The sequence below is a fragment of the Bacillus rossius genome, chromosome 1 (assembly GCF_032445375.1).
Source record: "Bacillus rossius redtenbacheri isolate Brsri chromosome 1, Brsri_v3, whole genome shotgun sequence".
Classification (NCBI taxonomy): domain Eukaryota; kingdom Metazoa; phylum Arthropoda; class Insecta; order Phasmatodea; family Bacillidae; genus Bacillus; species Bacillus rossius.
Window position 1 is genome coordinate 12976524 of NC_086330.1, and position 27524 is coordinate 13004047.

A 27524-nucleotide genomic window follows, 5' to 3' on the forward strand; every position below is an offset into this window, starting at 1 on the left:
GTTCGTATCTAGGAGGCAGTGGCCGACTCTGTCCCTGCCCCCTATTGTCCGTTTCCCGGATGGCGTCCTTCCCTTTCCATCTTCCTCCACAACTCCGCCTTGGTTGGACACTCCGCGTGCCAGTGATACTCCGGGCTGCGGCAATACTGACACCTGGGTGGACGGTTGTCACTCGTCCGCTGATTCGTACTCCGCTCCTCTGACCGTGTTCTGGTCTCCCGTGTGGGTCCCCCTGTCGTCCTCTGCCCTTGTGGTGTGGCCCCGCCCCTGTATCGGACCAATGTCATTGCGTCCTCGGGTGTCACAGTCTCTTGTGACATCACTGGTGTCATCCTAGGCTCCCGTCGTGACTCTCTTGCCCAGAGTTCCCTCCTACTTGCTGCCAAGTCCATTTCAGTCTCCCGGGCCAGCTCCACGAACTCGGATACCTCTAGGTCCACGGCCCGTCGCAGAAAAGGGCGTAGCGACGGCAACAACTGTTCGCATATTACGGGCATGACCTCGCTCACTGTTCTCTCCGGCCCCACTCGCCGGTGCAACCGCACCTTCCTATAGATAAATGATTCGGCGCTCTCCCCTGCGGCCTGTGGTACACTGTAAAGTTGTCGCTGACACTCGGCTCGTGCCAGTGGTCCGTTGAACCGCCTCTCTAGTGCTCGCTCGAATTCTCCCCACTCGGATAGATAGTCCCCCGTGTCCGTCCACCATTTCGCCGCCCGGCCCCGTAACTGGCCACACACTCTCGTCACCCAGTCCCTTCGTGGCACTCCCCTAAGCCTGTCCACACACGCGGCTACAAACGCACTCGGATCTTCGTGCGGTTCTCCCGCAAACTCCGGTAATGGGCTAGCCACCTCGACCACTCGCATCACTATACTCGGATGACCATGACCTATGGGCTCTCTAACGCCCTCGTCGCGGTGACCCGGTAAATGACTCCCCGATTGTCTGTCATTACTCTCCCCGCTACTCTTCACGTCCGCTAGTCCCCATGGGCATTCGCACGAAAGGTCCTGTCCGTGTCTCCCCCTGAACGGAAGTCCACACCCCACACACGTGTCCATCACCCTCGCCTTTGTCTCATCCGGTCCCTCCATTTTTCCGGTCGTCACCCGGCTTCACTTGGTTATCCGATCCTTCTCGGCTCGGTCGGCGAACTCGCCTCTCGGCGCGCGATAAGCCGCAGCGCGATACCGCGCGAATTCGAGCCCGGCGTGGGTCGCGCCGCCTTATCTCTCTCCCGCGTGAACCTGATCCCGGCGTGGATGCGTCTCCTTATCTCTTTCCCGCGCCGCTCCTTCCGCCTGCTTCCGCCGCTCCGCCGCGCCAGGCAGCTCCCGCGCCGTTCGCGTGACGCAACTCGCGCTACGTCGCACGCTACTCCAGTCCATATAATGTCCGTGATGTCCTTTCCGCCCACTTTGTCCGTGTTCTTGGCAACCCGCACTTTGCCAAATTACGCCCTTTGAGACAAAATTTCGAAAGTTTGAAAGTTTTTAAAAAAAATTGAAAGTTTTGAAAATTTGAAAGTTTGAGAATGCGTTGCCCCACGTTGGGCGCCACTTGTCGTCGAGCGGGCTGATCCCCTTATTGGTTGTGTAGGTTCTTGGGCTAGCTCAGTTGGGGGTGGGTTTCGGGCCGCGTGGCAGTTAAGAGGATCTAGCCTGCTAATAATGAAACTACATAGGGTTTCGTGGCACTCACTCTTTTTATTGGCCACTATTTGCACTGGCACGGGGCTATCGCAGTTCCCGCCTACGACCGTTCTTAGGTGAGGCCTGACTACACGAGAATTTCCCCTTACACGGCCGCCTATGGGAAGTAGTAGGCGCCGGCGTCGCGGCGCTAACCGATGGCGTTTGTCCCAAACCGGCAGGGCTTTGATTTCCTGTCCTATAGCGAATTCAGGCAAGCACTACCTGCGGACACAGTTTCTGAAATGTCCCATTAAAATGGCGAGGTCTCGTCCATGACACAATGGTACTATTTTATCCTAGGCAATGCATGACTATACAAGCGAATAAAGATATATATATATATATACATACAAGAGGAAAGGAAAAAATTATGAAACACTAATAAAAAGAAAACTAAACTATTTACAATAAGGCGACCCCTTGGCAATAGTTTACATACTAATCTCCATAGTTTCGAACTGCCTGACACGACTCGAAGACTGTTGCTGATCTATTCCCCGCGTCACTGACGTTAAGCCCGGAGGCCTCTATGCTCACCCGTTTCACTCGTCTTGGCGAGAGCTCGCGGCCGACACGTCACTCCTCCGCGGTTCTCCAGACGCGACTGCCTCCTCTGCTCGCGCCGACCCCCTCCCCGCGCGCGTCTCGTGCAGCATCTGACGTCCTCGTGGACGGGAACCCGCGACTTGTTCACCCCGTGCATATTAAAATACATGTTATTTACCCTTCTAATTTAAATTATACATGATGGATGATATTATAGTTTTTACAATAAAAATTATGTCCTGCTGAAAGAAAAGAAAATATACATAAAAAAAACTACGTCGGAGGGACACTGATTTATTGAAGGTGGCACCACTGGCTCCCGCACACGCCCGCGCACAGAAGAAGGCGGTGACGCGCCATAACGGCCTGTAGGAGCTAGGGTGGCCTCTGGGTCGACGTCAGTAGATAAAGATAACCACCCACGCGATCCAGCCTCCTCTCGTTATCGGGTCACGCGATAACGAGGGGAGGCTGGAAGCAAACACGTAGCCAATACTCTAAAGGATGAACGAGTTACGTCACCTGATAAAAGAGCCAGATCCTATTCACAGAAAAGAACGAAATGACCGAGATGAACGAATCGTTCCGAACGAATCTTTCTTCACACACTAGGATATCATTTACTTATAACATATATAGCACTGACAGACATTTTATATTATACAGTCATTAATAAATCTATATGCACTGCTATAACCGTTCAAAAGATGCGTGCTGCCATCTATGATATGTTCGCAGCACCACTCGTAGCCTATATCCCACGGCTGGTGTAGAGAAGCCTGTTGGGATACGGCTTTCTTGGCCCAGCGGCCATGTTGGTTGCAGAGAGAGGCCGAGGACAAATATAGGACACAACAGAATTATTTATACAAACATTCCTGACAAACTTCTTATAGGGACGTGGGACCATGAGTGAATGATCCAAAGAGGGTGGAGTTTTATGAAAAGGGATGTAAGTAGCCTAGTGAGAATGAAGTAGGAGGAGAATGGGTTTAGGGAGAATATACTAGTTGTTTGAGGAGGGAAGGACTTTGGTAGGTGGCGTTATGAATTGAATAAATAAATTCTTTTTTGCCTAGGGGATGATAGCCCATTTGAAGCATACTTGCATATATTTGCTGTTTCCTACCAACTTCAACAGCTTTCTTACGCTTTACCAACCTGAAGGATAGTTTAATAAAAAATTAAGTTGATAAAAGATTAGGTGACGTTGTGAGTTATCGGCGTTAACAAAATATTCTGAATGTTTCTTTTTCGATGCCGATGTTAGATAGTGATAATGTCATCAATAATATTTTTTATATATTTGAGGGCATTGTTCTGTATTGTCTTGTTTCTGAACCAACGTAATATTTCGGAAGATAGTTTGTGTTTCAACGGAAGAGTTTTTTTCTTCCGTGTACATCCTCATGTGTACGGCCGGTTATTTACGAAGTTTTTGTGATATATTTTCTGTTGTTTGTATTTCTCATTTCACGATTTTATTAAATCAGGTGCCTTGTTTTGTTGTATTCTGAAAGGAAGACAGTTTGGTTGAATTATATAATTTGATAGACTTATATGTAAATATGTTTTGGGGTAAGTTAATAACCTATGCTATGAAGCCACGTTTTTTGTGTTGTATTTGCCGGCGTTTAGGTGATATAAGCTTTTAAGTAGAAATAATCTAGACATGTTTTTAACAGTATTATGTTGTTTTAATATTTGTGTTAATTTTGTATGCAAACATTTTTACGCTTAATTTTCGTTTTAGTTAAATTGCAATTTGAAGCTTTGATGAATCATGAAGACCCGGTCCAATCGACCAAAATTTACACATTAATATTTAGTGACAAGGTTAATTACTCTTTATTGCTGATTAATGTGTATTAAAATATATAATTATTAAAGGAATCAATTGTGTTTGCAATGTAAGGCTGTATAATTATTCAAATATATTTGATTTTGAAAGTATTTATATAACTTAGAGGAACTTTGTTACCGAGATCAATTTGTCTGTGTAACATATCCAATTGTATTTTAAAGTAAAATATAAAAATAAAGTATGTAGTTAAATGTGTTTGTGATGGGAAATTGTAGTACCTATAGGCAAAATCAATTTTATTATAATAAAATAAGCACCTAAATATGTCTTATTTGAAGTTATAGAAGACCAGAATGTTTTTTATTTTGAAGCTTAAGAAATTTAAGGGAAATAGGACTTACCAGAATGCTTATACACTCACTGCCAAGTCTGCCACATTTTCTACTGCTGAGGTCATTTCGGACTGGTTACCAGCTTATAAGTGTTAAAAATTTTATTCAGGTTTATTCTTGACTTGGATTAACATGTCCTTTTTGTGTTGTAAATAGTTTTAAATAGAGTTTTCGGTTATAGTGTGCCTTTAGATAGTCAAGTCTGGGGCATGGTAGCAGAGCTTGTGACAATGATGATTGGCTGGTATTCTGCACATGACATTACTATCTGGGTAGTTCTGGGAAGAGTCCCTTTTCTCTATTAAAAAAAAAAATTAAATTCTCAAATGCTGTTTTTTGAACTTCCTGACTTTTTGCAATCTTTCTCTAAGGAGGTGTGTTGATAACATTATTTTGTTTACAATTTTAACAATTGTGCTGGGTTTAATGACCCAACACTGTAAGGACAATAGTAGGATTGTACGAGGTCAAATGCAATTTCTGATAATCTTACACTTTGATTCCATGTGAAAATTACAAGAAAACACAGCGTTTACTTGAACATACATCTCTATTCCTTCCTTAGACAGTTGATGGCCATTCTGGACAAACATATTCATAATAAGGTTAAGTGGGTCATTCTCCAAAAAGTGTGCAATTTGGATTTTGAAATCTCAAAACTTAAAAATATGATTTTTTCATTATTATTTTTACATGTTACCTACAGTATTATGCACATTATTGCTGTTGTGATTGTTCCTCAATAATATATTATATTAAAAAGTTAACATTCACGGAGGTGAGATTATGGTAACGGAGGTGAGAATAGAGTTCATAGAGTAGAGTTAATCTCTAGAAGCCAGTATAATAAATAACCACAGACAGATAGAAAATGTACCTATAATATTAAGACACAATTATGCTAATTTACATAAACTTAAATTTCAAATTTTGATGTTGGCAAGTAATTTTCACTGTTAAATCAGCCTCCGATTTTAAGTTTCTATTCAGTATTAAAACTTACTAGTATTCATTTGAAAAATTGCAATACACACACACTGGTCTCACAAATTAAAAGTATTTTAAATACATTTCATTAAAGGTTTTCATAGCCTTCCAGATTATTGCTGAATAAATACTGCCCACGATTGTTCACCAAAGGTTGTTCAATAATTTGGACTATATCTATTCTTGCAACAACAGAAGTATCCTCAACTTCAGGAAATATAAATTTCTTAGATTTTGTCCTTTTTAGTCATTCTGAAATGTAGAACAAACTGTAATTAGCTTACTAGATCCCGCAAATACAAAAACTATTTTTTTTACAAATCTATTTACAATTAGGCCTGTACAGTTAAAGTAATAACAAATATTTAAAATTCAAATTAAATATTATTAGTGAAAGTAAACTTTGCATACATTTCTTGAAGCATCACTCCAGAAAAATTGTTCTGCATATGAATACGTACATTTAAGAAGCTTGTGACATTTCATGTTCAATATTATTTGTTTTTTTAAACACTGCATTGTAGATTTTGCAAAATAGTGATTATTTATTCTACAGTTTTGAACAATGGAAGTGTCTTACTATAATAACCTTAATTGTAGGTCACAAAGAAGAATTGAACATCCATTTAATAGCAATGCATCTTTAAGAGCATGTTAAAATGGCCAATACATAAATATATTATGCCTGAAATATACTTTAATGCTTGATAATTATTTATGTGATGTAATAATGTGTACATAATGTTTTACTCACAAAAATAACAAAATTAAAATGTTGAAAAATGTTACTCCGTTACTTCTTCTCACCTCCGTGAATATTGCAAGTAACGGAGGTGAGGGTAACGGAGGTGAGAATTTTAAACTTGAAGTAAAATAATTATGGCATATTTGAGGTTAGGACATTTGTGTTTGTTGATTTCACTTTTATTCACCACATTATTACATTTATCTATAGAATGAAAGTTAATTACAATGTTTCTTAGCTTGAAATAATTATCACGGAGGTGATAACTTCAAAACACAATATCCATATTTCATACTACAAACTTCAGAAAATACACATTTGAAACAACTTACTAAAGGGTGAATCCATGTAAAAGTGAGCCTCAGCATAAAAAAATAAAATAGGTAAAATATTAAATATCATATTCTCATCTTATCATTTATGATTCATGTTATGTGCCTAAACAAATAATTTTACTTTTAAATTAAATTTGATTGTAATTTTTAATGCTTGTATGTTTGCATTCATTGTTTAAGTAGTCACACCTTTTTAGGGTGTTTTGGAAACAGTACTATTTGCTACAATGTTTACATCATTCAGCTGAACTATTTACAAATTGAAGCAACAAGTCTACTCTCATTGAAACTGGCAAAAACTTTTGATAGAGGTAAGTGGTATCTATAATATTATTGGCATAATAGTTTAATGTTGTCTTGTCACACCCGTGACAGAAAAAGGCACAAAAGTAAATTTTCTCTCATCTCAGTAGAAGTAGTTTAAATCTGCTCTTCGAAAAGTGATGTTATGTAGCTGACAATAATATCCTTAAAGCTCCAATTTTTTGAAACTTATATTTTTTAAAGAAAATTTGCTTCTTTTTATGTCACACCCGTGACTACTTTATGACACCACTACATTAAAATATTGATTCAGCTTTCTTAACGCATACATTTTGTAAGACAATTTTGTAGGAAGCCTTTAAAATGTTAAGACTTACTGCTTATTCAGTAATTTATCTTTCAATGGTTTGGGAATTAAGTAAAACTTTAGTTGATTGTCACACCCATGACAGAAAAGATATATACAAATAATTTTTTGCCTTATTTGAGCAGGATGTAGTAAAAATTGAACATGTCAGATGGAAGTTGTGCACTTGACTGTTATATCATAAAATAACATACAACATAATTAGGAGTACGTCTGTAGATCACCAAAATGTCGCTGTTTGTTTTTCAGATAAAATGAGTTCAACAGATCGAATGAGAAAGCTCCGTGAGAAGCTTAAGAAGGACATAGAAAGGAGAGAAATACACTTGCAAAAGGAACGGGAAAAGGACAAGAAAAGAAGAGAGCATGCGAAAAAACTGATGTCCAAGCAGAAGTTAAAATTAAAGTGTTTACAGGATGCAGAAAGGCAAAAGCGGTGTAGGCAGAGCAAAAAAGGAAAAAAGTGGAATAAATGTTAAACCAAACCTAGGCTCATATCGCTGCCGACAATCTCTCGGCAAGGCAGTAAATCAAATAAAAAAAGCATTACCACACAGCCCAGGGAAAAAAATGGCAGTTATAAGAAAGTTAGTACATGACACACCGGAAGTTGCAAAACATTTACTAGAAGAGAAAAGTGAGAAAATGAGATCCACTTCTTGCGATGAAATGTGTCAACGTACTGTCAAACAGTTTTATTGTCGTGACGATGTAAGCCGTCAGGCACCAGGCATCAAAGATGCCATATCAATCAAAGTTTCTAAAATGGATGTGCGTTATTCTATACAGAAGAGACACATGATAATGACTGTTAAGGAAGCATTTATCTTGTTCCGAATAGTGTGTCCTGAAATAAAAATAAAGCGATCAAATTTCCACGAACTTTGCCCCAAACATGTTCTTTTGTCTTTCCAAATGCCTCACAGTGTTTGCATTTGCAGATATCATTCTAACATCAGTTATCTTGTTGAATCCATCAGTAAGAAAGTTAAAACCTTTCCAGGTAATATAAATGAACTGATAAAAAACTCATGTGATTTATTGAATGAGCAATGTGCAACTGGTTTATGTGAGGTCTGTGCTAATGAAATCTTTCTTCCCCATGACTGTGATGTTAATTCAACCATTAATTGGAAAAAAATGGAGAGAATTAGACAATCGACCAAAGCTTGTAAATATCAAAGGTCCTTTACAGAATGCTGTTAAGGAGTTGAATGCACAACTGCCGACATTTAAGGTACATGCTTACGTTAAGAAGGTTCAGGCTAAGTCATTTGAGGAATGCAAGTTAAATGCTCAAGACAACTGCATCTGACTTGTGTGTAGGTGAAAACATAGAAACCCTTCAAGTGAATGACTTTGTCCTGGTAGAATTTGCAAGTAAGAATTCTTACGAACACTTTATTGGTCAAATTGAGGGTAAAGAGTTCAGTGATTTTCATATAACATTTCTGCGTAAGAAAAGTGATTCCTGGATTTTTTTCTTTCAACAACAAAGTGATATTTGTCTGGTGTCAGCCAGTGATATTGTGATGAAATTTCCAGAACCATCATTACCAGGTGTCACATTAAGGGCTGCTTCCACCATGTCATTCGCAGTAGATTTGTTTCAATATACTGTAGGTTGATGTTTCATTTATAATTTCATATCATGCATAGAAAACAAGCCAGAATTGTACATTATCAGTTCCTGTTTATGTAATTACTGTGTTAACTCTGAAAATAATTTTTTCATAGAGTGAATTGGTAAGTGTCACACCCGTGACAAAAGTGTGTCACACCCGTGACAGAATAATTTTTTTTTTAGTAACCAGATGTAATAGTTATTGAATGTTCATGGGCTTGAACCCAATTGTCTTGAAATCCTTTTTTATTGTATCATAGTTTTACATTTTTAATTCTGATAAATTCACAGAATTTTACAATGATATTAATGGAAGTGAAATTAACTGTCTATTTTTGTCACACCCGTGACATAACTTTCCCTATTATTGAATCAAAATAACCACCAAATAAAACAAAAACGAATTAGCTCAAAATGTTCACCTGGTATTGTACTACAAATGTGTGACCATTATTTAAAGCTAAATAAATCATAATGTTGTAATAAATTATTTTGAAGGATGAAAACTGCTCTGCAGATGTCACACCCGTGACAATGGATTAACCCTAAACTGCATTTTTAAGAGTAAACAAAATGACTATCGTGCCTTGCTTTTATCTACAGATTTTTGCTTGCAATGCACTCAATAATAAATTATTACAGTTTCAAGTCTTACTGATGGAGGTAAGAACCTGTGTGAGGGACAAACATAAAACACCCAATATAATTATGAAATAAATAAATTATGCACTTTATTTTATCAATAAAAACTTGTTTACAGGTATACATTATGGCAAATAAATAAAAGCAGATAAAAATTGTGCCATTCAAATAAAGTGAACTGATAAAAGTGCTTAGTTGTCGGCGGGGACAAGCCACGGAGGTGAGATATTGCACACTTTGTGACAAATAAAAAATGAGATTATATTGTATTTAGGTTTTCTACAGGTTTTTAAAATTTAATTGGTTTCCATTGAATTTAAGTTGCAATTTCAAGCATTAAAAATATATTATATTACTCTGAAACTGACCGGGACTGAAATTGCACACTTTTTGGAGAATGACCCAAGTACAATTTTTACTACAATAAGCAACTTCGGTTGCAAAATTTTCTACATTTTATAACAACATAAACTAGTAGCATCAACCAGACAATTAACAGCAACTTTACTACGTACCATCTTGTTCTTTAACATCCGTGTGTTGCATGCCTTGCTGTCAATCAATTATAGTCGAGAAATAGTTAACTTTACTGGTGGTACAGCATCTGAGAAAGCATGTTTAGCAGCTATAAAAGAAAAATTGGTTTTTGTTTTTTTATTGGACTTAAATGAACTTCTTTCTGTAGGTTCATTACTGACTGAACTTCAGGCTAAATGTTCAAGTCTATTGTTGGCTCTAAACACTGGTTTGTTAGGTCTCTACCATACCCCATAAATAACAAGGCTAATTTACTTAATATTTTCAAAATGTGTACGAAAATATTTTTTACGTAGTATAAATACGTAGAATAACACTCAAAGATAAATATGTTGCACTATTTAACTTTTTTAAGCCTACCATCAAATACTTTGTGTGGCAATACGACACCACGTAACGGGAGATGGTGGTTATGTACTATCGTGAGTCAGCTGGTTGGCTTGCCTGGCTGGAAGTGACCTTCAACTCATGTCCGTACCTTTCCATGGCTTTCCAAACATCCTTTACTGTTAGTGAAGCCGTTGTTACTGCCTGGACATATACTACATTTCAAAAATTGAAACTGCTTATTCACGTATCACTGCTTGGTTCACATCAATCCTGTCAGGCCGGTGATTTTTTTTCATTGCTCCATTCATTTAACAATCTTTTCCATGTGAATCATCTGTTCATTTCTGTTCTGGTATCTAATGTCAAATATATTCCCGCTCTTACAACCAACAGTATCAGACTTATATAAATGTTTGATAGAGTCCTTATTTCGCACAACTGTGTGCACAGTTGACTTGCCTAAAAGTAAAGTGCGATCTGCATAAGTGTGGCCTTCATGACATTCTGCATGCCTTAATACTTCTAGTTTTGTCTCAAAAACTTTGAACACGATGCATTGTGCTCTCACTTGGAAGCCATGATTCCCACAGCAGGTGCTACCACACGCGCAGTTACCAGCAGATGAATGGGCAGACATTGGTGGCTCATAAAAACATTTGGTCCTTTACACTCAATAGCCGCAACTGAACTTGCCATAGATGAAGTTTGTGCAACAGCCGATAGCGGCGCCGCATCTCTTCCCCTCTTGTATAGTTAACAGCACATGTGTTGTTTACCTAGTTGAAGCAGACTTCGTGGCATCGTGCCCATCATTTTTTTGCCAGTGGCGATTTTGTGCTAACTGAAATTTACATACATGCTATTCAAGCTTGGGGCATTAAAATTAACATAACGCTAAATGAATTCGTGCGATTTGAAGATGTGCTAAGTGAGGTATTGGTGTATTGAATTACCTAGTCAATAGATATGAGCAAATAATCAAAATTGCTCGACTTTGTAGCGTTTCCTTTGGAATAATGTTGGCTTTTAAGTAGCACATAAACATTTTTATAGGACACTATACAAGCAACATTAAGACAAAATTAAATATTCTAACATGAAAAGAATTAAGTTATCAAGTAGTCAATAGCTTAAAAGTGAGTTCTCGAATTTAGGTGTAATAGTTCCAAAAACTACTCAAAACACTTGTACTGAACACTATACTAAAGACATACCGTGATAATAAATAATCAAAACATGTATTGAGTACTGATGCAGTCTTTCTGAAGCTGGAAACGAACTTTGGGTTATCGCAGGCTCTCTCGTGATACTAGTCCTCGGTACTGGAACCTGCAACTATTGATAATAGCCTTGTAGTGGCTTCCTTGGATGTGTACACGAACTGGTGAGTCGCGATGGTGCGAGTGTTCCTCAAAGTGATAGAAACAGTTTCAAACTAACCTAGAATCTTTGAATATATATGCTTTATAGAAGTCGCCAGCCCAGGTTAAAATTTCTAATACGGTTTGAGGTAGTTGGTTAATTCACCGCCGCAATCGCCACCATCTCTAGGGCATAGACTTGTGTTGGTCCCTAGCGGACAAGTGTCGAACTCTTCAAACACCCCTTCCCCCTCCTGTTGAACGACCTCGAGCTGCAGTGAATGATGGGTGGGGGGGGGGTGTGCGGGGAATGACAGCAGGCGACAGTGCTGCGCTCTAATATGTAAATAACAACTAAGACGATACAGGGCGTTACGGCAGCGCACTGCAGCGGTGAAGTTCCCAAGCTGCTCATCATACGCTCCTGAAAAACATAGAGTAAATCCTATCCACTCGCGACTTCTAGAATCAAACATTGTTCCCTAATGTATTTATCAGACACCGTAAAAAGAACTTCAAAGAGTCTATTGATTTGATGCGCACATTTCAGTAAAACAAAGTTTTGTAATTACCAAGTCTCAAACCACTGAAGATTACCTTTTCGAGTAGAAATCCAATCTCTAATCTAAACTTCACATTTGGATTATCAACAGACCTTTCAAATTCTTCAATTGCTAAATCAATATCTGTTTGGTATATTTAATAATAATCTTGACGTTTTAATTTAAGATCAGCGAGTATGAACACAGCTATATGTTCCACACATCTGATAAAAAAAAAAGACAGTCCTAAGTATACTAAACGTTCTAAATGGAATAAAACGCTTCCAGACCCTCTAGTAACAGTTTGTGACCAATCAGAATTTAGCTAAACAAATTATATGGACAGAAGAAACTAAAAAGTACATAAACTCACGGATTTAGGAATTGTCAGGACACTGCTTGTTGTGACGCAGGTGGTTACTTTTAACCTCGCCATCACCATATTGTATTCACCCAAAACATAGTGGCAATGGTGCTTGACCACGTCTGATGATGGTTAGTAAGTATGAATTAGAATCTCCTTAGTTAAAAACAGTCACTTTAATGAAAAAAGTTTTAAAATTTAAAACTGTTTCCACACTGCATACATTACACTTCAGCCAATGTTTTGGGCGTATAACCTATATGTTGCAACAATGAACTGAAAGGAAAAAAACTGCTATCACAAACACAGCAATGATAGCTATGCTTGGAGAACGCACATTTGCATATACTAACACCAGTTATAATAAACACATTATTATTGTATGACAATATTTAGTTAAATAGCTATAGTGTTCTACCTAAGCATGTTTTAAAACTCCATAAATAATTTTCTCTTAGTACAAATCTCCTATATGCTTTATAAATACTAATATTAATAAAATGTACATGCAACTTAGAATTTTTTTTCAATCTGTATAGGTCAACTTCTTGTACAATTAGTCTTTAACATTACTATATTCTTTATTTTCCAATAAATGTATTCACTTATATTTAATTATTTATATATTAGTATTTGTTAAATTTATTTAATGTTGTAGGGGATCACTCTGTTGTTTTGGCAAATTGTGTTGGTTTTATAATATTTATGTTGTGTTTTTGTCTTTATGTTGTGCCTACCCCTTAAGTTTTAACTTTGTTGGTAGGCATAATGCACATAAACAAATAAAATAATTACTATTAAAAAACCTTACATAGCATTTCCATTGAAAATTAGTACAGAAATCTACATTGGCATTGTGATAGTTGGATGGTTGATCTTGACTATGTGACGTTCACAATGGGTGCAGGGCTGGTGCTGGAACCCGGTAAGCGGTATGCCCAGACGGTGGACACAGCGTTCCATGTGTCCATGGCTTGCCTGGAAACAAAACCGTCTGACAATGAAACTACTTCAGTGATCCTGGACCACAACGACAGGGAGTTCATTCTCTGCTCGTTGCAGCGGCAGAGGTTCCTGCAGAGTCAGCTTGACTTGAATTTCAGCTCAGGAGAAAAGATTGCCTTTCTGACATCTGGCCAAGGGAAAGTTCACCTCACAGGTGAGATGGTTTACAGTTTTTTTTTTTTTTTTGCACCATAGAACAGTGTTTATTAGTTTCGGTACTTACGTATTAACGCCACCCGCATCTACCTTTAAATATTGTGGACGGTTTGTTGGGCTAGTATGGCAACATTAAAAATACTGTGAAATCATGTGAACTTTTGGTTGGGTCGGGATAGCCACATCTTAAATTGGTAATTCTCTCAGCAACCATAATAAATATTTTATAGTTTTTTTTATGTTGCTATACTAACCCAACCAACCGTCCACAATATTTAAAGGTAGCTGCGGTGGCATTAATACGTAAGTACCTTAGTTTCTACCATAATTGTTGGTACTCGTCACTAATGGGTAAGTGATTATTTGGTTTTATGTTTGTTTGCATATCCATCCCTTAAGGTCTTTCGGGTAGGTTTAAAAAAAAGACTACCCATTTTAATTCTTACCTTGGTGCGACATTTGGAAAATTTGTTGTTTGCTCCAACATTCTTTGGTTCTGCCCGCTCTGTGATCCAGTGTGATAGAGCCGCTCACGTTTGGAATTGTCAGGGTGGTTTTGAGCGTTTCCTGAATCATCCCTTCGTGCAGCCTTTTCCGTTAATGTTCATAACTCTTTTTTGGTTTATCCTATGAGGCTGAAAAAGGTCTCATTTGAACAAAAGGATAAAAAGTTCAATAGTGATATAAAATAATATTCGTGGATATGTGATGCCATCTATATATGTAAAATTTCAGTCTCTGTATGTTTGTGCTCGCAAATATCAAAATGTAGTCAATCGATTGACTTGAAAATTTGACACAATGTTGCATTTCAATACGCAAGTGGAAGTGTTTTTATGGTAAAATTAAGAAAACTTGAAATTTTCTGGGAAGTCCATCATTTTCAAAGTAAGAAGCATGAATTTTTATATTGTGGAGTTCAATTAGAAAAAAAACTTAAATGCGTCTGAGCATTTTTGGAATAGAAAAAAAAAACGTTTTAATAGAATTTTTATACGTTTTATTCACATTCTGGAAATATGTAGTTTAGAACCTAATAATTTCTGGAAGGTCTAGTGAGAAAGGAGATTAAACTCTTCATGGAATGAATATATTCGCCTTGGAATATGAAGAAAAAAAAACTGACTCTTTACCATCGTCTTTTGTTTTCACTTGCCATAGTACGCGTTTCACGAGTTGGCTCACAAGAAGTCATTGGAAGCATTAGATGTTACAGTGAAAGTCTTGAGAAATAATAAGGTTCAATTTGGTGGAGTATCGGTGTTACTATCTGGTGAGTTCAGGCAACACCTCCAGTTAAACCTCACTCTACACCAGTTGATGAATTGAATGCCTGTTTGAAATATTAAACTTTTTGGAGCACAGTCAATAAAATTAATTTAACAACAAATATGAACAAGAGTTCGGCTTCAAACCTATTCAACAACTGACATTTTTTCAAGACAATTACTTGAGATTGGTAACGGCACTATACCTACAAATCCAAAAACAGGTAATATAACCCTCCCATGTGGAAGTGTTCTGTGTTATTAACATGTTTCTAAAACAACTTCACCGGCATTTTTTTTGTTACCAAGCAAAATGTTTTATTACCAATGAATCATGCAGAAACAATATGTACTTTGTAGTCAAATTAAACCCTCTCGAGACAATTCAACTCGTAGGAACACTTTTCCGTAAGTTTTTCAACAACCCACACCGTGCTTTTTTAACTTACTGAAAACCGATGTATCTGTTATTGAAATTGCTTAAATACATACTTAATAGTTCAAGATGAGAATAAGTGTTGTGGTAACATAAAGATTACCTCCCCTCCCAACAACAGTTATTCAGCGTGTTGAATAGGAATAAAATAATGTCTAATAAGTCCAAGTATAATGTATATTTGTAATTTAAAAACCATCAAATATCAAAATGCCTAAGATTCACTGCAAATAATTAAGTTTTTAGCTGAAGCATTAATTCCAATCAAAATGTAAACATTAGCTTACAAATATCAGAATTTTTCCTATTTGCTTATGAAATTTCCGTGATGTTACAGAGGTTCGTGTTCTTTCGGGTAATGGTTGGCTTTTCTCGCTATTTAGGACGAGGCTAACCTTTTCTTATTAAAGTAAAGTAGTGAGCAGGCCTTTTAGCGACTGTACATTACTATAAGGAAAAGGACAATGACTTCCTTTTATAAGGTAGACTAAATGACAAAAGATAAGGAAGATCTCTGAATATAGCTGTAGAAGGTAGATCTGCATGCAACTTTGTGGCAGAATGCACCTTTTTCCTCTTCGCTTACCCCTTTCTTTCCCTCACTAATATAGAGAAACCCTGCTGCAATCCAACAAACATGAAATTTGTCGGGACAGCCATGTATTCTTTTTTCTTTTACACCCAAGGGGGGGGGGGGGGGTGGTTTTATTCTTTCTTTTTTTCTACTGAAATAAATTTTTGCCTCCATCAAATATTCTTCAACTTTACTATGAGATGCCATGGAAAATAAACTTTGTGCATGCATCATTATAACTTACACTTTACTAAGTGAGGAAAATGACATGTTTTCACACAATTTTATATAAATTATATACCTATAAAATTAATCCCGTCTTTGGCAAAAGTTTGTTCGAAAGACATGTTGCTGTTTAAATTATTTCATTTATTAATAGTAAAACTTTTCATTTCCTTGCAAAAAGCCACTGAAAATAGACTTTGTTCTAGCAGCTTCTTAAAAGATAGAAACACATCCTTTTTTTTTTTTTTTTTTACTTTTAAAGGTTGTATTGATTAATATTTGAAACTGTCATTTACAAGAATAGGTATCTCAGTAATTGTAACAGATAATTGTTTAGTTGATTCTGATTATGGAATCACTATGGTACATTAGTATAACTGGAGTAAAATAATCTCAGAATAATTAAAAAGTTTTCTTACTTTCTATGGAAGTACATTACATATTACTTTGCGGTTATAAGTTATCGTTATTAAAGTTTTTTGTAGTGATTAATATTTTACAAAATTTTATAGCAAACTGCTATGGTAAACAAGGCTGATTTTGCATAAAATATTATAGTAGAAAATAAATGAAAAAATTAATTCTGGAATTTAAGAATAAAAATTGTAATTATAATAGCTATATTTTAGTAATCAATTCAAATCTTCATGAGACTACTGTATTAATCAATACTTGTGGTTTGAACCTGCCTTTGTTTTTGTTAAGGTTATTTAATAGAGCCAGACGAGGATGACGATGATGATGACGATTTCGAAATGCCGGAAGACGCTGATTCTGCAATCTCTCTAAGTGATAAACTAGGTAATTTACAGTTTATTGTGATGTATAACTTTTATCAAATTGTTCAGGTAAGTTTTTTTTGCTTTTAGTTACTAGAGGTGATTTTTAGTATTGGGATAGGCATTTTTGTATGGTGTTTTGCTACTCAATGTGGCCAGCAAATGTTTTTTTTTTATCAAATTTTTTTTCGAAAGTGGTACCGTAGAACTGTGAACCGGGATCAACTGGGACCAGGGCCGATTGGAGTTAACAAAAATCTGGGTTGTCCCAGGGAAAATGATATAAAAGGATATGTATGTACTTGCGAAAAATATTTAAATCCCTTATCAATTCTTGTGTCATTGCTTCCAACCTTTCTTCCATAGTCACAAAATATGTTTTTATGTTTTGTCGCCATCGCGAACAACGTGCTAACGAAATAGCTTAACGACACTAGGACAACACGCGGAGACTACCCAGATTGCAGCGCAGCTGAGGAGTGTTGTCTCCGGGTCAGTGCCAAATGCCAAGTGCGTGGCTCAGGGAGGGTGGAGTCACCAGTTGCAGTGAACTGGCCCCCTGGCAAGTGAATAACAGTTATGTGCCTGTTGAGAATAGCGATTTATCATCTGTAAAACAAGTCTTCATTTACTAACAACATTTTTTTTTTTTCAAAACTGTGCCGGGTAAACAAGGTTCTACTGTACAAGTAACCGCCATGCCGTAAGATATTTTGTTCTTGGCGTACAAAAAAAATTAATGTTTTACATTGTACACTAATGGACAAAGACATAAATTGACAGAACCTAAAAGATTACAGTAAGCTCTGAACCCCAATTGAACCTCTTTAAATCAGCCCCCTTCAACTCTGCTCAAACACCATGGTTAGGTATTTAATTTTCCTGTAATTATATATGTTCTAGGACAAGTAATAAATATATAAAAAATACAAAAAATAATAATATAATAATTTAAAAAATATAAAAAATACAGTAAAATACTGTATAAAAGTAGTTGGATTTTATCATTTCTTGCCATTTTTGTCACGAGTTGTTCACCTCATCTTATCTGTTATATGTAGTATGTTCATAATTATTTATTTTCTCCCAACATCTCATGCGAGACCAAGACTGAAGTAGTGAAGTCCTACATATTTTTGCAAAAAAAGGAGCTGGAAAAGTGAATTTTATTTCTGTATTTGTTGGAGGTAATCCCAATGGCAATTATTACACCAATTTTTACAGTTCATCTTTTAAAATTTAGATAAAATTTATTTGCATAGTTTGTAATTCAAATTCTCACAAATCATCATCAGAATCGTTTGTAACTTTCGTCTTTAAAGTTGGAACTTCATCCTGTAAGAAAAAAAGGGAATTGATGAAATTTAGCATGTACAACAGTTTACACAGAACTGTAACACTCTCAGGAAGTGTTTTTTTTTTTTTTATGTTTTGTCTTCTTTCCTGGTCTCACAAGTTCTCCTATTTTTGTCTTTTTATTTTGTGCTTAAACTTCTACTAACCCACAACTGATTTCAGCTGCTTCCTCCAGAAGCAGTGCATAGTGGTTGGATGATTTTTCCTGAACATATGAAGGGTGCAGGGGAAAAACCAACAGGGTCCATAAAACTAAATTGTGCAGGAGAGAGAAAAGAAAGTTTGAAACGTTATAAGTGATATAATGTAGTGTCCATGTTTGTATCAATTATTTAAAAAATTAGTTTAGACCTCGTTGTGTTCCCCTTGAAAATACAGTAACATTCTGTTTTTATTTTATTGCACAATTAATTATTTACTGAAACAGTGACTGGACTCTGTTGGTTATTCCCCTGGATTTTGTAATAGGCTCAATATATTTCTGGAAATATTGTTTATTATTGAATGTTTTATTAGACTATTAAGTCTGAAAACAACAAGAAACAATCTACAGTATATATACCTTCGTTAAATTATTTGAGGTCAATGGTTTCTTTTTATGTTCAACTAACATTAAACAATATAAGATATAAAATTCTGATAGCAAAAAAAAAAAGATGCTTTTTCTATTTAATTGTGTGACAGCATCTTTCCACAGATATCATTATAATATTGAAATTATCAGCACACATCTAGATATCACTTTCCTCATCAGGGATGTCATTATCATGGCTGTGCTGATGAATAGCAAGAAGTTGTCTGTAGTATTCCTTGGATCCCTCATCTTCACAGAACTTTGACAGGATTTCCAGGTCTCGACACTTCTCATTGGGCAGAGGAATAGGTGCAAGGTAGAGCTGGGCAGGTTCTTGAAGATTTGACAGTGTGGATTTTTTCTGCCGCTTCTTCAATTGATCCTTTACAAGTGCAGAGAAGAACACTCCATTGTACATTTCTCTGTGATCTACGGTTTTTGGATCTGATTGAACGAATCTTAGCTGTTTTACTGGCCTTATAGCAAAAGGAAGCTTCTTCTTGTACAATTTTGAAGAAAGAAATCCACCCCAGGCTTTGAACATTGGTTGGCCACATGATACAACAACAAACGGATTCGGCTTGGCTCTGGCCCCTTCGATAACTTCTCTCCAGGCATTAGGAGTTTCAGCCTTTGCATGCTTAGGGATTAAATCCATATTTTTATCAGGTTCCATGAAAGAATGGCCACGCACCGGGTATGTGACAGTAACCATCTCAAAACGCCTTAATTCTGTAGTTACATAGTGCAGGAACTGAATGATATTATGATTTTTGTTTTGTCCTGCACATGAGTCGGCGAAGATATGAAGCTTTTGAATGCCAGTGTCCAGATAGGTGTAGAAAAAATGATACAGCATTGAGCAAACATCATCTGACCCCTTTTTTGCCACTGTCTGGTCATAGGTATACATGATTGAGGAGCCACTTGATAAAACATGTACATTGAAGATGTAAAACGCAAGCTGTCTTCTAAAGTACACCTCACTTGAGGTTATGTTTGGCGTAGGAAGATTTGCCCCGAAATCAATAGCAATGGCCTCAACAGTTGGAGACTGCATAGCTTCCTTTTTGGCATTTCTTTTCTTTTTGTAGAACCAGTCAGCTTTCTTGAGGTGAAGTGTTCTCTCATCTTCTAGCCTCCTATGATCCTCCGGCAACTTCACTAGATCCTCATTACTTGTAGCACTGGCAATTTTTCTAGCGGTATCGGTGAGTTTGGCTTTATGTTCATCACACCAACAGCATGTTTCGGTTCGAGGATAGCCGAAAGAAATGTTGAACTCAGACACGAAAATTTTTCGGAATGTTTCATAAGAGATCTCAATATTGAGATGTTTAGTCAAAAATAGCCCAAGAAGTTTTTTGACATTCAATTACTCTGGAAGATACACTTTTTGAGAGTCTTTCAAGCTGTAGTGTGCTTTACGTCCCTTTAAACTACCAAAAAACTGCATCACAGCTTCACGGGTCTGTTCAGTGAGCTTATGAGGGCGATTAGCGTGTTTGCCTCGTCCATCAATAGGTGACGTGCCTGTTGTTCTCAAAGATGTTTTGATTGTGTGTAACCGGGAGGGTTTAATTCCAAACAGTGACTGGAACCCTTTAAAGCATACTGGTACTTCTACTGTACAGCCACTCCTTACCACACGAACTTTGTAGCTATAGGAACTATCATTTAACCTAGCATCTTCTACATTCTTCCTTGGTCTTCGCCGTGCCACAGGATGTGTTGAAATAAGGCCTGAGAGATAACTGTTCTGTGCATTAGTACCACCTTCATGTCCAATGTTGTTGAATGTTCTTATTAATTCATTTCGTTCAGCCAAAGAAATATTCTGAAAACATTCAAACCGTTTACACTGACAGTCAACTCCAGTTTCAAATGTCGTTGCCCGCAGCTGCTTGGTAACATCTTTGAGGCGACCAAATTTCTTGCGTTTTTTCGTTGTTGTTTCATCACGTGCATGTACATTTTCATCACTCACTTCACTTTCAAGTAATTGAAATTCGTCGTCAATCATTGTTTGCACACAAGTTACTACAGAAATTGAAGAATTATTTCATTCACCATGAAACATTGATTGTAAGAATCTTTTATAACTGGTATAACACAATACAATCTGCATCAATAAACACAAACACACAAACAACATAAGACAATAAAAACCGTCTGGGCCAAAGATAATATAACACACAGCAGTGCAATACCCTACAAGAATAACATAAGTCAGAACTAGGACTGTGTTGGTTATTCCCCTGTTTCAGATGGACTCTGTTGGTTTTTCCCCTGCACTATAAAAATAAAAGCTGCAATACCTTTGGACTGCATCGTTTTTTCCATTTTATCAACTTGCAATGTTACAATAAAGCATGACAGCACTGCATTACAATCATAACCTCAATTTTAACTTTTTTGGACTCTGTTGGATTTTCCCCTGCACCCTTCATATGTATACGTTAACACATGGCTGAGATCCATGACCACATAAGGATCATTGTTGAAACTTACATAATCATTTGTAAAATGTTTATCAAACAGCTTCTGTGCTCTCTTTTTCTTAACAGCTGGCAAAATGAGTGCATCGGCAAAAAGAAAAAAGAAACAAAATGCTCCTAAAGAAGAAAAAAAGAAACAAAAAATTACCAATGAAGTGGATGATGGTGAGTTTTTAAAGTAATTCATGATGGTTTTTGGTGGGCTTAACATCAGGAATCTGATCCTGCATTTGTTGTATGTTAAAAATTGTTTTAGTAAATTGCATGTAAAGGGTACATTGCAAAAGTAAATAAATTGAGAGTGCCTTGGATTCATTATTACAAGATATAGTCTAACAGTGCCACTACGGTTTAGTGTTTAAATAAGGAAAATTTGTTAACCAATGATAATGACACTAGCCTAACAAATAGACTACTAATTTAGACTATGTTAGCCAAAACATAGTATCTTTTAATTTTTAAAGATCTTAAGCTTAGAACCTATGTTGAAACTATTACAATTCTGTCAAACATATCCCTAGCATGTTTGCGGAATACAGAAATATAATAAACTGTATGTTAAGGAGAGTGGAAAGGGCTAGAATGCAGGTTTTCAGTGTTATTTTTTTTTAGACACTTAATATCCGGTATAGATTTTTGAAAGCACCCAAGGGTCTTGCATTATACCAGGCCTGCCAATTTCACATATTTAATCCATTTTCACTGATTTCAGGCCCTCAAATGTATTTCCCACGATTTTACTAAATTACCGCAATTTTTACATGGAATTTTCTGTTCTTGAGTTAAGAGATGTGCATGTTGAAGTATCTCAAAATGTCCACTTTTAATGGTGAAATCTTCTCACACAATTCTTTTGGGACCTTGCCTCTAATAAATTAATACATTTCATATTTTTATCGGAAACAATTATACTAACCGAACACAACTACTTTCAAAAGATTGTTAACGTTTATGAATAGAAAAAATATTTCCGTTGTAATGTCAGGGTTCCCAACGACAGGGAAAACAGGGAAAATTCAGGGAAATTGAAATGGGTCAAAAACACAGGGAAAACTCAGGGAAATTGGTTGTGCGGCAATCACAGTGTGTGTGTATATATATGTATATTGATTAATACGTGTATCACAAGCACATTTTTTCTTAAAAACAAAATCGGGAAGTTGGGGTGCGGGTCGTACATGTAAATCAAAGATAAATAAGCCACGAGTCCCGGGAATGTTTGGTTCACCATACAGCTGTGACGTGCCGAATTTCATGCTAGGCGGCCCCGGACCGTGCCGGGCTGCGCCAAGCCAGTTGTTGAAAATGGCGGCACCATAGTTCGTATACGTTTGGCCGTTTGTGTCATAACTTTGAAGTATCCGGTACGCTGGAAACTTTTTGAAGATTGTTTAGTGAACTTATTTTCATTTATTTAGATGTATTTTTTCAGAAGTGCTGCACCTGTGGTGGTGTTTTTGTATCACTGTAATTTATGTAGTTGGTAGTATTATGGTTTCATGACGAGATGTTTGCCTATCAAACACAACAAAAACACCGCGAAAATAGTTACAAATTGTGTTATTCTGAGTCAAGAGTTCTACAGAAGCAGTTAAATATATTTGAAATTTTTTAGTCAATTGTGAGAAGTGTTTTTTTTCCAGAAGAAATCAATGGCTGTCCTTATATTATTTTCTCATTAGAAATATAGGTTACATTCACAGGTGTGTGCTAGCACAGTTTCCTTAATTGTGCAATGAAAACACGGTGAAACTTGTGAGACTAAGCAATTCAGTATCAAATGTGTTTTGCTACTCTACATTAGGCCTAGGCCTATTCTTGATAGTCTGAGTGGATAATTGTGTGACATTCACGATGTCTAAATTCAATCCTGCTTGGCTAGATGGATCACTGTTTCCTGACTGGAAAAAGAGGCTAAGTCGTGTTGAGGGTGATGACAATAGTGCAAAGTGTATTTTGTGTAAAAAGGTATTTTCTTTGAGTAGTATGGGTAGGCAGTCTGTGAAGAGCCATCAAGAAGGGAAATTTCACAAACAGTTCATTACTGCGAGCAGTATTTCTGCCTCTATGTCAGCATACTTAACAAAGCCTTTAAATCACCAAGAAACGAAGGGATCAATTATTTAGTGTGTTTCCACAGCACCAAATTCTGAATTAGCATCCAGCACACCAGCATCCTGTTCATTGTTAACTGGATCATCATCATCATCATCATCATCATCATCATCATCATCATCATTCAGTGCTCTCAAAGAGGCATCTTCAGGTATGGTAAATAAAATACATTTTCAGGGAGACAGTAATGTCAGAAAGGCAGAAATATTGTGGGCATTACATGTTGTTATGAAAAAAGACAGTTTTAATAGCCAACAAGGAATAAGCAATTTGTTTGCTAAAATGTTTCCAGATAGTTCCATTGCACAAGAAATGCAGCTTAGTAGTACCAAGACTGCATACTTAGTTACTTATGGACTTGCCCCATATTTTTTTCACAAACTTACAGATGAAATCAGATCCACAAAATACATTGTTGCGTGCTTTGATGAATCCTTCAATAGGGTATCAAAGGTACAACAAATGGACATAGCTGTACGTATATGGGACGTCAACAAAAATCAAGTAATGACGAGGTACTGGAATTCTTCATTTTTAGGCCATTCTACAGCTGATGATCTCTTAGAAGGGTTTCAACAGGATTGAAAGGATGTGGAACTATCCAAAATTGTACAAGTATCCATGGATGGGCCGAATGTCAATTGGTTGTTCATGAAAAATTTGAAGGCAAAAACTAAAGTGTGCGAAGAAGATCCAGATATATTAGACCTGGGATCTTGTGGTCTCCATGTTGTTCATGGTGCCTTTCAAATGGGTTTTAGAAAGACCGGGTGGGATTTTTTTCAATTTTTAAGGGCCATATATTCTGTGTTCAAAGACTCACCTGCTCGACGATCAGACTTCAGACAAGTTACAAGTTGCAGTGTTCTTCCGATCAAATTTTGTGATTGTCAGTGGTTGGAAAATGTCCCAGTGTGTGAGAGAGCAATACAAATTTTTCCTCACTTGAAAATTTTATTTAAGACCAGTAAATTACCTGCTACATATTCTGTTGAGAAAGTGAAGGATTGTTTGAGGGATCCTTTTTTGCTAGCTAAGCTGAGTTTTTTCCTGACAATGGCTTCTTCACTTGAACCATTTTTAAAGAAGTTCCAAATATCAAAACCAATGTTACCATTTCTGCATAAGGATTTGGAGGACTTGCTAAGAGAGTTGCTGGGACATTTCATTAAGATGGAAATTTTGAAAGCCAAGAAAACTGCATATCAGCTTATTAGTATTAATTTGGATGATGTAAGTCTGGGACTTCCACTCTCAAAGTTGAAAATTGGATTTGCTGCAAAGCATGAGTTAGGTGTGGTTGATGTAAAAGAACTTCAGAAACAAAGGTTCCTAACAGAATGCAAAACATGCATGGTTCAGATTGCCAAGAAACTTGTTGAACGTATAAAATAAAATACAAAATGGTTAAAGCTGCTTCTTGTTTAGACCCTAGAAAATTGTTGGACAAACAGGAAGAGTGTAGGACAAGCATGGATACATGTTTGCAAATTCTTATGTCTGCCAGCACCTAACTGCTCTTCAATCTGATAGAGCTAGTGTTCAGTTTACCAAATTTGTTACTAATATCAATTCTGACAAACTTGCATCATTTCATGTACACAATAACAGATTGGACACTTTTTTTTGCAGATATGTTGAGTGGAGAAGAACAGTTTAAAGATATATGGCTTTCAGTGAAAATTATATTAATTCTCTCACATGGTAATGCTTTAGTGGAATCTGGGTTCTCCATCAATAAGGAGATGCTTGTTGAAAATCTCCATGAGGAATCATTGATTGGCCTGCGACGAGTTTGGGATGGAGTTAGTAATGCTGGTGGTGAAAATTGTATTCAAGTAGATCAGGAAATGATAAAATATGCCAGAGAAGCAGCTTCAAGGTAAAAAAGTGCGCCGGAGCAAAAACGTCAAAATGAAGAAGAGGACAAGAAGTTGGACATATATTGTTAGGAAGAAAAAAAAATGCAAGACTGTAGAAATTCAAGAGCTGCTAAACAAAAAACTGGAAACAGAGAAACAAAAAGCATTTAGAGATGAAAATTAAAAAAACTAAGAAAAATATGTAATGGGCTTAAAGAATAGCCAGTACATATTTGTAATATTTTGTGAATGTACATTGAATATGCAAGATACCTAAACATTTTTTTCCTATGCAGCAGAAGTGGTATAACTAGGGACAGGTATTTTTTGCGATCGCGAATCACCGTCGTTATTTCGCGAATTTGGCCCCTTTTTTTACGAAAATGTGAATTTTGCGATTTTCCACTGTTTCGTCGCGAATTTGGTCAAAATTTCGTTATTTGAAGCTTAAATTGCCACAAACCCATATAATTTAGATATAATTAATCTTCCGTTCGTAACACCAGCGCACCAATAAAAAATAAAACAATAAAACACTACTTAAAAATACATTTCACCGTACCGGCAACATACTAGGCAAAACTAGGTAAACAATTTATTTTCTCCAACCATAACCACAAAAACCACATTCTGTGGCAATAAATAACGGCGAGGTTAACGATCACAGATGACGGTAATCCAGGACCGTTTATATTTTGCATTTTAACATTACAAGCTTCAACATTTGTTTCTCGTGCCATGAAGTTATCAAAACAAAACGCGTTTCTCAATAAACGTGTTACCAACGTAGCAGTACGAGAATGCGAGAAAGAACATGAACGTTTACGAACAATCAATTGTTGTTTAATCATACAATCAAGCGTGTTCGGTAGATAAAAACGATACCGCGTTCAGAACGCGTAAATTTTGATATCAACGAAAATTATTACAAGTGTTTTTTCTTCATAATTTACTTAACCATAAAATACTTTAGGCAATTTTAAACTGCAACAAACAAATTGATGGATGTATGTGATTTTTTTCCTTCGGTTGTTAGGTTACTGCACATGCGTGCATTTATTATTATTTGGTGGCTATTCGTTGCGGTAACTGAACGAAGTATGACATAAACGCACTAGATAGGGCCTAAGAATTTTCTTCTGGTGGTCTCTATTCGACAGATAAGGCAGTTTTATTTTGTAAATACTGTAATTGCAGAGTCAGTTGGGACCGTAGAGACTCAATTGGGGGCGCACCACAACGCCGAAATACCACAACGCCAAACGTACAATAACGCCGAATGCCAAATTGACCACAACGCCGGCACGCTAGAAAATTGCTGTGTACCACAACGCCGAATTACATAAAAGCCGAAAAATGTCATTCCAGGACTTCCACAAAGGTTAGATTAGGTTAGGTTTGACTAGGTTATGTTAGGATAAGCTAGGTTAAGTATGGTTAGGTTATATTACGCTAGGTTAGGTAAGGTTAGGATTGATTGTGGTATTTCGGCATTAAGGTACATTTAAGAAACACACACAAATTCATTCAGTTGTTATTTCAGCGTTATGGTACACAGCAGTTTTCTAGCTGTCGGCGTTGTGGTCAATTTTGACATTCGACGTGATGGTATTCTGCGTTATTGTACGTTTGGCGTTGTGGTATTTCGGCATTGTGGTCAATTTTTAAGCACATAAGCAGTGAAAAGCACAAAAAGTCACACATTTCTTCCCCCGCTACTGTAGCACTGCAGCATACTAGTGGTGTTTGTGCGCAGCAAGCAAAAAAAAAAAAAACATTAAGCGCATCGTTTTGCTATGGAGACCACTGAGGTGTTCCTCAAAGCGAACATCCTACTTCATAAATTTCAGGACCCCAGTATTTTAAGCTGGATGAAGAAATATGTTGGAAGTTTTGTATTTATGCCTACATCAATATCTGTAATCATGGAGTGGCTTAAATTTAGAAGCTCTCAAAACCAAACCCAATTTAAGCTATTTGGAAATGGGCATTTTAAAACTAACCTAAGCTAAACTTACCAAATATAAATCCAACCAAACCTAAAACTAAAGAAACCTAACTTTTTGGCCTAGCATACTACCTGAGTTAGGAATATATTTTATTGACAAACCTTCCCTCTAAACCCAAAAGTTTTGACAT

At 36.8% G+C, this 27524-nt stretch overlaps 1 protein-coding gene across 1 annotated transcript in view; it reads left to right on the plus strand.

Annotated features, from left to right (window-relative positions):
* Window positions 1–3418: 3418 nt before the first annotated feature.
* LOC134532196 (46 kDa FK506-binding nuclear protein-like) overlaps window positions 3419–27524 on the plus strand; it is a 50529-nt gene continuing 26423 nt past the window's right edge. The window contains exons 1-4 of the mRNA XM_063368615.1: window positions 3419–3821; window positions 13445–13696; window positions 16907–17002; window positions 21478–21573. Coding sequence (XP_063224685.1) covers window positions 3812–3821; window positions 13445–13696; window positions 16907–17002; window positions 21478–21573 — 454 coding nt within the window. The 5' untranslated portion in view covers window positions 3419–3811. The remainder of the gene's footprint in view (window positions 3822–13444; window positions 13697–16906; window positions 17003–21477; window positions 21574–27524) is intronic.